The sequence below is a fragment of the Vigna radiata genome, chromosome 11 (genome assembly GCF_000741045.1).
Source record: "Vigna radiata var. radiata cultivar VC1973A chromosome 11, Vradiata_ver6, whole genome shotgun sequence".
Classification (NCBI taxonomy): Eukaryota; Viridiplantae; Streptophyta; class Magnoliopsida; order Fabales; family Fabaceae; genus Vigna; species Vigna radiata.
Window position 1 is genome coordinate 2,643,433 of NC_028361.1, and position 11,234 is coordinate 2,654,666.

Consider the following 11,234-nt stretch of genomic DNA (forward strand, 5'->3'; position numbering starts at 1 on the left):
AAGTTATAACACTTAACATAAATGTTCCTTTTCTTTGTAAAAATTCAATTTATTTTTGGATATTTAATTTTTTTTTGTAAAAAAGAAAGTCCATGGGCTGGCCCTAACCCACAGGGTTTTGGGGCTTTTTAGCCCTGGGGGCTTTTTTAATAAAGGTCTTTTTTGGCCCTAGGGGCTTTTTTGGCCCCAACCCACATGGGTTAGGGCCAGGGCCTATTAGAGGGCCTAATTGACAGCTCTACTTCTAAGTGAGGGTGAGAGCATCGTCAAATGAAAGAAGTACCGTAAGAATGATTTGTGAGAGTAAAGGTTATTTTTTTGGTATACATAATGAGTGAAGATTATATTTTAATTTTTAGAGTTTCATAAATAAAATAATAAATTAAAAAAATAAAATTAGGTAGGTGGGTTGGTGGGCCAACCCGACTCACTACGGGTTCAACCCACATGAGCCGGATCTAAATGAACCGGGTTGAAATCTGACCCGCACATAAATGGGTTGTATTTTTCAAACCCAACCCGGTCCGAACCCGTGACGGACCGGGTTGGCTCGCGGATTTTAACCCATTTTGACTGCTCTACTTAAAATATTACATTTTCCACACCCTAATTATACTACAGTGATAATGCACCATCTAACAGGAAAAAAACATGAAAACACGTCCAATTTATTAAATAAACTCAAGCTTAAAGTTAGCTTATTTGACATTTCAAATACAAGTACACAAGTTAGCTTGTTTGACATTTCAAATACAAGTACGCGTAAAAACTCGTTATTACCAATTTTGTTAAACATTCTCATTCTTTTAATTGCAATAACTACAGCCAAACTTCATTTTTTTATATTAGATAGAATATTAAATCTTTAATTAATCGTAGTCAATTGGAAGTTGCATGAAACAGCCATCACAGATAATTAGCGCCTTGGCTGGTACAAGCAAACAAAATTGTTTCGGCGCTAAATTTTGTTCCCATATAAAGTGTATTATTACTATAATGACAACTTGATTGTATTATCATCATACAAACTCCTAATTTTGTTTCCATATGTCATTGCCATATAAAGTGTATTATTACAGCCTTTGCACTGATAGAAGCTTTATGTGAATGGGCAACGAATCAACAATAAAAGGATTATGACAAACCAACCAAAATTGGTATCCACCAGCAGCAGAGTTAATAGTGCAACGCACTCCCAAGTTGTCCTTATTTCATACATTTTGGGGGTAGTAATTATGAGAAAAGGAAAAGATTTAAAAAATAATCGACGGTACCACTGGCCCAAAAATTGTAAAAGGTACCTCTTCTATTTCCATCTGACAGTATAATATTCTAGACCTGAAACATGTAAAACAGGCAAAACTGCAAAAAAAGTTACAATGGAATATTGATGTGTTAATGATAACCCTTTATATCCTGTGGCTGCCCTTAGGGATTTGTAATTCTTCAAAATCACCAATCCAGACCTGTTTCAAATTTTGAATTAGCCCTTGGATCAACCAGATGCGAAAGGTTTATAACAATTTTGATTCGTAACAACCAACTTGTAATACCTTGAATTGATTGCCAGCATAAACGTACTCCACATACAACTCTTTAGGTCTTCCTGGACATGGATCACAAAAACCCATAATGCCTGATTTTTTCACACCTTCATGAAGCTGCATCAACAAATAGGACATTCATCATCTAATTATAAAAGGAAACATTCTCGATAAGTAAACCGTGCATTTATCTGAAAAGACTTATTTTGGTGAAGCCACTGTCTTCAACTGTGCGATATTAATTTATGAAAACTTCAGCTATGTAAGACTGTTCTCGAGTCACAGTATAATTGCACAATTTTTTTAATTAAAAAAAAAAGGAAATTTCTTATTCAGTGATGGCTAAATCAATATTGAACATTAAACACATAAATCGGTTGCTTCTTTCAGCTTGCTTGTAAATTGAATTTATGGGATTAAGTTTTGACTGAAGTTCTCCCTCGCTTGACCTTCCACAACTAGGTTTCTGCAGCTTCCATTGACTAAGAGGGAAGGGTACACTGTTGATTAATCGTCCAAGATTCCAGAGTTATTTTCATACAAATATAATCATAACAATGTGTCCATTATGTCAATTGAGAAGACAAAGGAATCAATGAGATGTAAAGAGCGATGATTACTTGGAAGTCAGGTTAGTAAAGCGGATGGTTAGTGTAGTTAGAGAGATTACCTTGACAGTTTAAGGACCAGTTATCCTTGAAACCTGAGACTCTTTAATGTAAAACTCAAGGTTCAGATTTTTGGTTAAGTATTAAAGAGAAACATATCACCCTATCACTTAATTTCTAGTACTGTTCGACCAAATATGCTTTCTGTATCTATCTTATCCTTATCCCATATTTACTGCAAATTTATATTAAGATGGATAAGTTGGCAGAGACAAAAATTTGTTAGACCTCGCAAGCTAACTATAATAATTTTGTGAGAACTTGCACCAAGAAAAGGAAGCGTACCTTGAGTTGACCAGAATCATTAACAAGAAAATTCAGAGGTATCGTAACATCAATGACATCAGAAGTTGATTCAAAACTTGTTTCACTTGATGACTTTAAGTTGCTCAAAACTATTTGATTTCCATATAGAGCTCTCGTAATAACCAGTCCACCTGTTTCTAATTGCTTGTTTCTTTTCCTATTAGCCACATTTTGTTGTAATTTCTGAGCTTTCTCTGCTGCAGTCCTTGCTTCCTTAACCTGCATAGGGGAGGAGAGATGATTAACGAAGATATTCAACAGACTTCATTAGAAATGTTGACATGTACCTCCAAAGACAAAATCTCATTCTATGAATTAAGACTTTATTACGTATGGACATTTCACATGAGGAAATGAAGAAGATTGTGAATATGATATTTGAAAATAACTACTGAGAACTACAAGAAGGCACATGGTGAAATAGAATCCTAACTCCACAGGTATTTTGTACTAGTGTGACATATTTGGATATGAACTATGAAATAAATGAAAAAAACGAGTTGGATCACACTTGGATATTAAACAGAACCACTATATTGGATCCCAGTCACATGGCAAGCATGGGATAATAGAGAAATGCAGTGATTCTAGGCATTTTATGTTCAAGTTACAAGTATATCTTACATAACAATGTCAAAAGGATGATAATTGCAAGTTGCAACCATCTAGGAATCCACATCAAATTGTTAAAAATCATAAAGGATTCTCCACAATCAATGGTTAAACAAACTAATCTTCAGACATCACAATGGGACGTTTCAAGTTCAACCCTTGGGTGCAGCATAGATTATTAGAGTGAGAGTGGGTTGAGGAGCCCTCATACAGACACACAAAAGTATCGTACATTGACAAGAAGCGGATCTGGAAAGAGAACATGTGATCATTCTTATCACACGGTAAATAAATTATACAATGTTTGACATGAGGAGTGTAACAGTTGCAAGTAAGAAACAAAGATTTGCAGTAATAATAGAAGTCAATGTCTGTTTTAAGCACATTGATCACCCGTACCTGAGCAGAACTTTCCTTCTCCTCCTCCAGACCCTTCTGCTTACTCCTTCTAAGGTAATAAGGTTTAATAAGAAACTTCTGCAAACACATCACAAATATTACTACAAAAGATGAAGGAAATATCACCAAACTGTTTAATAAATCAAACAACTGTTACATTTATCTGAATGATAAATATTATTTCCATAGTTTTTCTGGTTCAATAAAACAAAAATTATATTCATGTATGTGTATGACACATGTCAAACACTCCTTTGAAGTGTCAAATTAAACAATTTTAATGAGGGCAGAGATGGCTTGATCGTTACACTTTTTTAAGGACTAATTTTTTTTTTTTTTGGAAGTTGGAAAGTGAAAGTAGTTGCTCTTCATTTGTTCAATGTTTGTGCTTTATTTCAAAATTAAAGAATTTATCTATTTTTTTACAATAGTTGTATTTAGTTATCTGTTTTTTGACACTTTCAGAACTTTTTTTTCTATTAAAGTATATACAATAACGATGTTCCCAATTCTCTTTCAGCAAAAGAACAATGCCAAGAACCAGAAATCAAATTCGAGACTTTGAATGTTTTCTTCGATTTAGTCTATGGTCCTGATGTTTTTAATTCATGTTTGCTGTTTCCTGCTCTGACTTTTTATGCACATATATTATTATTTTGTCCACCATGGCTTCCACCACAGTCCACCATCCCACCCACTATTTGTACACCGGCGATTTTTGGCTCAGTGCTATGGCTACCATCAACTACTTGTGATAACACCTCACTACTACAACTAGCTCATATCCATTGATGAAGCTGATTTTGTACATTATTTTATTTATAGTTTTGTACATATGACCTTACACCATATAATGATGGCTTTATTTGAAGTCATGGCACAGGGGGAAACTAAGGAATTCAAAGGAGTTAGAATAATTCAGATTGAGAGGAAAGCATGTAACCACGAAATTTTTTCCTCTTCATTGGCATACTAACAAAAAATTGTGTGCAGATATTTATGGTTAAAGGTGAGGAGTCTTCATAAAAATAAATGGCAGGAAGCACTTTGATAGATGTGAAGTTAGATAGAATTCACCTTTAGACCAAAGTAAAGAGATGCAGGAATGAAAAATGCTCCAGCAGCAAACACAGGGTTAAGATGCCTTGTCAGCAAAATCTGAAAGTAAAAGCCCATATGTTACAAAGAAGTCAAACAAACTATTTTAAATTGCAATGAAACTTGTTTTTAACAAAAGATATATTATCTAAAGTTACTGATCAAGAACATGTTGCTCAGATCGATCCCATACCAAGGATTAGAGGCGTTTAAAATCTAAAATAAAACAAAAGTCCAGCTCAAAGCCAAGTAATACGATCAATATAAAAAATACAAGACTTTTTAAAGATAAACTTATGTTAATAAAAAGGGTTGTGCATGTTGCCCAAAGGAACAGAGTATGTGAATGTTTGGTTCAGTTCGTCGCTTCATTTTAGAAAAATTATTGCATTTACTTGTCAGCTTTCTAAGATAACTTAATTCTCTAAAACCATCTGAAGTAATATTGCGCAAGCTTGTGACTTACTAAGTCTAAGAAGGCAAGTACAAACTACTTAATACAAAGTATATCTAAATATGGGTCAAAGTCTGAAATTTACTTAGTATATAAAGCTAAACATGTAAAGAACTAAGAGCTTACTGGAAGAATTATCTTCTGACCCCCACGATAGAGTTCAAATTTCCAGGAAATACCCTGAAAAGGTTACAAAATAATATAAGCCACCTTATACAACAGATAATGACAAAGTGGGACAGAGGAGGATTCACAAAACATTAAACCTCAGGTACAAGGAAAAATTACGAAGGAAAGTAAATTTTCGGAAGGATCCATATATTTTATCCAAAAATAAATTTTATGGTACTTTGGCATTCCAAAATAACACCTGTACTTAATAGGTACAATTGTTACATATCCCAATACCAACTCAAATCAGTCCATGCATTAATGCCCAATTTTAATGTGAAGTTGTTTGGTTGGTTGGTTTATTACTAAATGAACTAAAGCATGATTTCCTTCAAAATTTGCGCCGTCTTTGAATTGTTCGAATTAGAACCTTTTTAAACATTATATTATGTTCAAAATGTTTACTTCACTATTTACGTTCTTTTGGGGGGTAACTGCACATCTTTTGCAAACTACTATATTACATCTTTTACAACCTTGAAGCTGGTGAAAGACTGACACTAAATTTGCATGATTGTTTTTCTTTGTTTTAATTGATAAATTGATGTGTTTGCTGCTTTGGTTATGAAGCTTGATGTTCTAATCATCAATTACGAATATGATTTTAATTTTAGGAATTTTTTAATTATTTTTCAGTATATCTATATATAAATATATTAATATATTAATATTAATACTATACATTCTGTAACATAAATCCACTTAGACATCGAATTAGGTATCAGCACACTGTTCACTCTTTGCTATAGTGTTTGTAGATGACCGGGATCCTCTATTATTGACAACTACTATGATGAGGTCATTCCCGTACTTTCACCTAACAGTTTAAAAGTTTTGGGATAGTTGCTTTATGATGATACTATTGTTTGGTTTAGTTGGTTTATGGTAAAGAGAAAAAACTTGAAAGTAAGCACAGGCTAGTTAGAGTTGAATCCACGCTTCAAACCAAGAGAATGTTGCAGAAAGGTACGTTTTGAAGGTATATAAGCCATAAAAACACAAAAAAAAAAAAGTTCACTTACCTTTCGCCTAAAAGTTCAAACTTTTGGAATAATTGGTTGTCAAGAAGAAAATTAATTTTATACGGTAGTAATTAAAACAAGTTTTCATCCTAATGCCTAGCCCAAAATATTAATCACGGGGAAAATAAAAGATCCAAGATATAAACAAGTTGAGTAACAACAAAAAATTGATAACTATATTACCTGAATTCCTATTACATACAACCACCGTACTGAGCTGAACTTGGATAACTTCCTACCACCACCAACTTCAATCTCGAGGGAAGAACTATAAGAACAAATGGCTTAATTTCAATACCTCGCAAACAAATTAAGACATTGACTATCAATGGGTAACTGAATATATAGGTGATAATTATTCCGGTGATTATGCATAATCAGCATTAGTAGTCATAAAATAATATAGGTTAAGTTAAAATTAGCATTATAAGAGTTTCTACTCCCCTTTTTTACATAACAAAGGAATATTAATTCAATTTCACATAAAGAAATTGTGGAACCAATAGTACATCCATAATACTCCCTTGCTTCAAAAAACCAACTGTAACAGGTGTACACTTAGTTCTAACAATTCATTTCTAATCACGACAAAAAATTCTCTGAGCATGCATGTGTGTGATGCCATTGCCAGACAAGAAAATAGATCCCAAACACGTAAAACAATAAAACATATGTGATCACTGTAGCACCGAGAAACTTCATTTGTTATCCAGAGCTAAAGGGGACTTAAACAAGCATGTATTCAGAAATCTGAACTAACTTCCAAATCAATTTTGAACAAAACACAATACAAAAATCTATTGAACAACCAAGCATTTTCCGTACAAGGACTGTGGGATTGCAATGATGGATCAACCAACACCATTGAGATCTATTATTAAACAAAATAAATAAATAAATCAACGCACAATTTTAGATTTCGATCAATTTTATGGCTTCTTCTAATGTGTTTGTGGTCTTCCTCTACCCTTTCCTAGTTTCAAACGCCTTAAAAGATGATACAATCAGTCACAACATACTACAACTATAATATATAATCCTAAAACCAAAACGGTCGGTGTAAATTACACACTAGAGTAAGAATTTAAAAGAACCCAATTCTCGTTTAGCAGTGGCACGCAGAAATGAGTCCACAACAAAGGTTTACAAGTTCTAGTCCCATCTTAAATATAACTAAACTAGGAATTCTCTGCATCCAATCAGTAAAATTTATACTCGAGCAAGAAAGGATATAATACAGCAGTAATTCAGAAGAGAAAAGGAATGTTATGCGATACACAAGTTGGTTCGTTAATTTAATATATAAGCTATGAAGCTAAACTAAACTCTCAAACAATTCATAGTAAGTATTAGCAATAATTTCATCCTTTTAGAAGATGCTCATCAAGACAGTACAGAAGCAAAGGAAATATTGATACAAAGTGTTGGGTTCTGAGTCAGGATTTGAATCTGCACAATGTGTGCATAATCAAATATTAAATTGAGATACAACTACAGAAACATTTCCCCGCCAATATCATATGAAAATGTGAGCATTTAGTAACCAAAATCAAAACCAGAAGCAGGAAAATAACACCCTGACTAAATTTACATGTAATAAGATTTTGTATACCTACCTCCCAACTCTTCCCGCAATGCAACCAAGAGATTTACGAGAAAAACGATGTGTACAATGAACTGATGCTTCAAACAAACCTGTGCCAAACTAAAAGAGTTGAGAAAGAGTTAATTCAGAATGGGAAAAGATGGATATAATAGTCCTATAAAAATTGCCAATATCCAAGGCACTGTTTAAAGATTGAAGGGCAAGACCTGTCAACTTTTTTCTGATTTTTGGGTATAGAACAATGGATTGTGAAAGCGGGAAATTAAGGTAAGATAGAAGTACCTTTAATTCTCCAGAGGCAGACCTTCTCTCATCTTTCTTTTGCCACCCAACAGCTATAGATGATTGTTGTCCCAAATTAAGCTCTATCTATAACACAGATGATAAGAAAGATGATCAAATATAGAAGATTTTCCAAAAAACAAAAAAAAAAAATCACCAATTCAGTGCTGTAAAATGGTCTTATAAATTGGTCTTAAATCAAACTTAACCAAACAAAATTGACTTGTAAAGTGTCATTTCCCAAATTTTATAAGATCTATTTAAGTCATACATATAGTTTATGTAGGATTAAACCACCCCCCTTGAAGTTGCAATTAAGGAAATTCCTAAAGCGGCCACAGATAAAGCACGTTAGGGTAATCACATTTAAGGCTACTTTCCTGCAGACTCTCAGAACTAACAACCTGACGTGAGGTAGATGCTGGTAGACCCAACAATGAATCTAAAATAGAAACTAATACCATCTTAGAAATTAGTCTTAGGATCTAACTTTATCTCACAAAACCAGTTTAAAAGGTCAAGATTGATCATAACCTGTATTTAAACTATATTTCTAGTTGATGTAGAAATAAAACACCACCCTTGAGATTGCAATTAAGGCAAACACCAAAGAGACAGACCACATTTAAGGCGGGCTAGGAAGGAATGCAATTAACGCTAAGTTTTACCACAACAGTATACTACAGATTTGGATATCTAGAAGTATCAAAGAAATAACTGCTTTATGAATCCATAGAAAAAATTAAAAAAAAAAAAAAAGTGTCCCCACCAATAACACACAGATCATTCCTCCGTTCCTTGGGTTTTGAAAAATCAAATGATGATAAATTGGTTATGTGTACAGTATAGTCTTGCATTTCCAAAAGAATGCATGACACTTACTGACTCTCCTGATATCAACAAATCTGAATTCTAGTTAAAAAGTATTTGATTTTGAAAGTAAACGCTATACAAATCTTAATCTAATACTTGAGTAGCTGTTGACACCGTGTTATGTACAACCATATATCTCAGCTCCCTGTCACGTTTGCATCCATGTGCACTAGCTACCGTGCCATTGAAGAGAAAAGAGTTTGAGGTAGAGACTACAGAGTATCATACATGTCCACTTGCTGTTTCTGACAATTGGCGGGTCCACAAATTTGAAAGATTCAATGAACCATCTCTCAAAGACATTGCTACGCCCATTGTTGCTGTTGAGTGTGATGACAAATTACTGGAATATGAATCGCGTGAAACATATAAAGGGTCACTAAAATGGGTAAAGCAGCGCAATTCAAATTGATCTACAGAATGCAAATTACCAACCGAGTTGTTTGCACGCCAATTAGTGCACGCAAACCAACTGAAGCCACAAACTCTACTGACGAATCTTTTGAAAGTTGATGCCTAAATAGAGCATTCGCAGCTCCACCGCCTTCACCTCCGTTCACTGCTAAATTACCACCAATTGTAAAAGCATTGCGCTTGGATAAGTGAGACTGGATTTGACTTGTCATAGCCATTCTGATGCTCATAAATGTAATAAAAGACAAGCAATCAGATAAAAAAAACAAAGAGTAACCAAACATACAAAATGCATTATGAAACTAATATTTAATTGTCGGGACTCAGGAAAGGCTTGTATATAAAATCAAGAAACTAAGGTGTAATGTCCTTCAGAACGCTCCACTTTCTGTCTACCATTGCTTACATTGAGTCTCAGCATTTTTCAAGCCATTTCTATATCAAGGCATTTTGTTTTAGGCATTAGCAATATACGATTAAAAAATACAATAAGCATCTCATTTTCCATAATGAACTGTTAGCACTAGAGTTGTTCAGCGTCCACATTCAGATTTATATAAAAAAAAAAAAAAAGGAGGGGAAACTATGATGAACAGATGAGTACCCTACGAGGAGGCCATCACCATCTAAATAGCGCGGCAAAGACATATTGGCTATAATTGCACCAGAAGGTAGAAAATGCGCCACCAATTTTTCCCTTTCCTTCATCCTCTTTAATCTCTCTAGCTCTGCCTTGATCACTTCAGCTCCATTGAGCGTTGGACCAAGCTCCAAACCAGAAGTCAAACCTTCCATTCCATAGATATCATATATTTGTCTCTTTTGTGGATCTGATAGAATCTCGTACGCTTCACATATGCGCTGAAAGTTCTCCGTGGCAATATCCTTCATCTAATAGAAGAGAACAAAACGAGTGAAGAAAGTACAGACGAAAAGGAATTAGCACGGGACAGAGAAGAAGGCTTACGTGAGGAGCTTGGTACTTATCGGGGTGATACGCTTGCGCCCATTGACGATACGCTCTGCGGATTTCTTCATCGGAAGCATCCGGAGACAAGTTGAGAAGTGCGTAGAGTTCTCTGTTGTCTTGTGATTCGTTCTGCTCCGCCATTGCGGTGCCTCGTAGGGGGGATTTTGGAACCCCTAGAGGCTAGGGTTTTGCAGAGAATCGAACGAACTGACTCACTGAGTTTGGAAATGAAAGGGTTTAGCGTTTAAGGGTTTTTGGCTTACGTCACAAACGGTCCAAATCCATCAATCGCTAACCGTTGATGCAGTGGAATAGCAGAATCCCCTTTAAGGTGTTACTATTAACTAGTCTTCGCGAGGTCACCCCTCAATTCTCTTCCTTTATCAACAAGTTAAAACAAATAAATAGACCATGAGTGACCTTCCATTCAGTATTTCCTTATTTTTTTTTTTTTTTTAAATAAGTTTTTCGTCCCCACCGTTTTTGTGTTTAGTCCTCTTTCAAACTATAGTACAGTTTAGTCCTTCAACTTTAGAAAACTATGGTTTTAGTCTTTTTTACCAAATTTTTAAACTTTATTTGCTGTTTCAAGCATGTTACATTATAGTATTTGGATTGTTTACACTGTTTGACAAATTTTTGTTTCAATGTTAACTGAGAAATACGTTTGAAACAGCAAATAAAGTTAAAAAAATTTGGTAAAAAGGACTAAAACCAGAGTTTTCTAAAGTTGAAGGACTAAATTGTACTATAGTTTGAAAGAGGGACTAAACACAAAAACAGTCAATAGTTGGGAGACGAAAAACATATTTAAC

At 34.3% G+C, this 11,234-nt stretch overlaps 1 protein-coding gene across 1 annotated transcript; it reads right to left on the reverse strand.

Annotated features, from left to right (window-relative positions):
* Positions 1-1,013: 1,013 nt before the first annotated feature.
* On the reverse strand, positions 1,014-10,792 carry LOC106776415 (chaperone protein dnaJ 13). The gene is made up of 13 exons (XM_014663868.2): positions 10,417-10,792; positions 10,054-10,340; positions 9,471-9,668; positions 9,264-9,378; positions 8,163-8,249; positions 7,891-7,979; positions 6,458-6,542; positions 5,208-5,261; positions 4,607-4,687; positions 3,530-3,607; positions 2,498-2,737; positions 1,554-1,661; positions 1,014-1,466 (listed from the first exon to the last, which is right to left on the reverse strand). The coding sequence occupies exons 1-13, from the start codon at positions 10,558-10,560 to the stop codon at positions 1,410-1,412; spliced, it is 1,623 nt and encodes a 540-aa protein (XP_014519354.1). The 5' UTR covers positions 10,561-10,792; the 3' UTR covers positions 1,014-1,409.
* Between the last annotated feature and the right edge of the window lie 442 nt (positions 10,793-11,234).

Coding starts and splice junctions, on each gene's coding strand:
- LOC106776415 (XM_014663868.2), bottom strand. CDS start 10,560: ATGGCGGAGCAGAACGAATCACAAGACAACAGAGAACTCTACGCACTT. Junction 9,669..10,053: donor GGTGATGGCCTCCTCGTAGG/GTACTCATCTGT, acceptor TATGAGCATCAG/AATGGCTATGACAAGTCAAA. Junction 1,662..2,497: donor ATGATTCTGGTCAACTCAAG/GTACGCTTCCTT, acceptor TTGTTGATGCAG/CTTCATGAAGGTGTGAAAAA.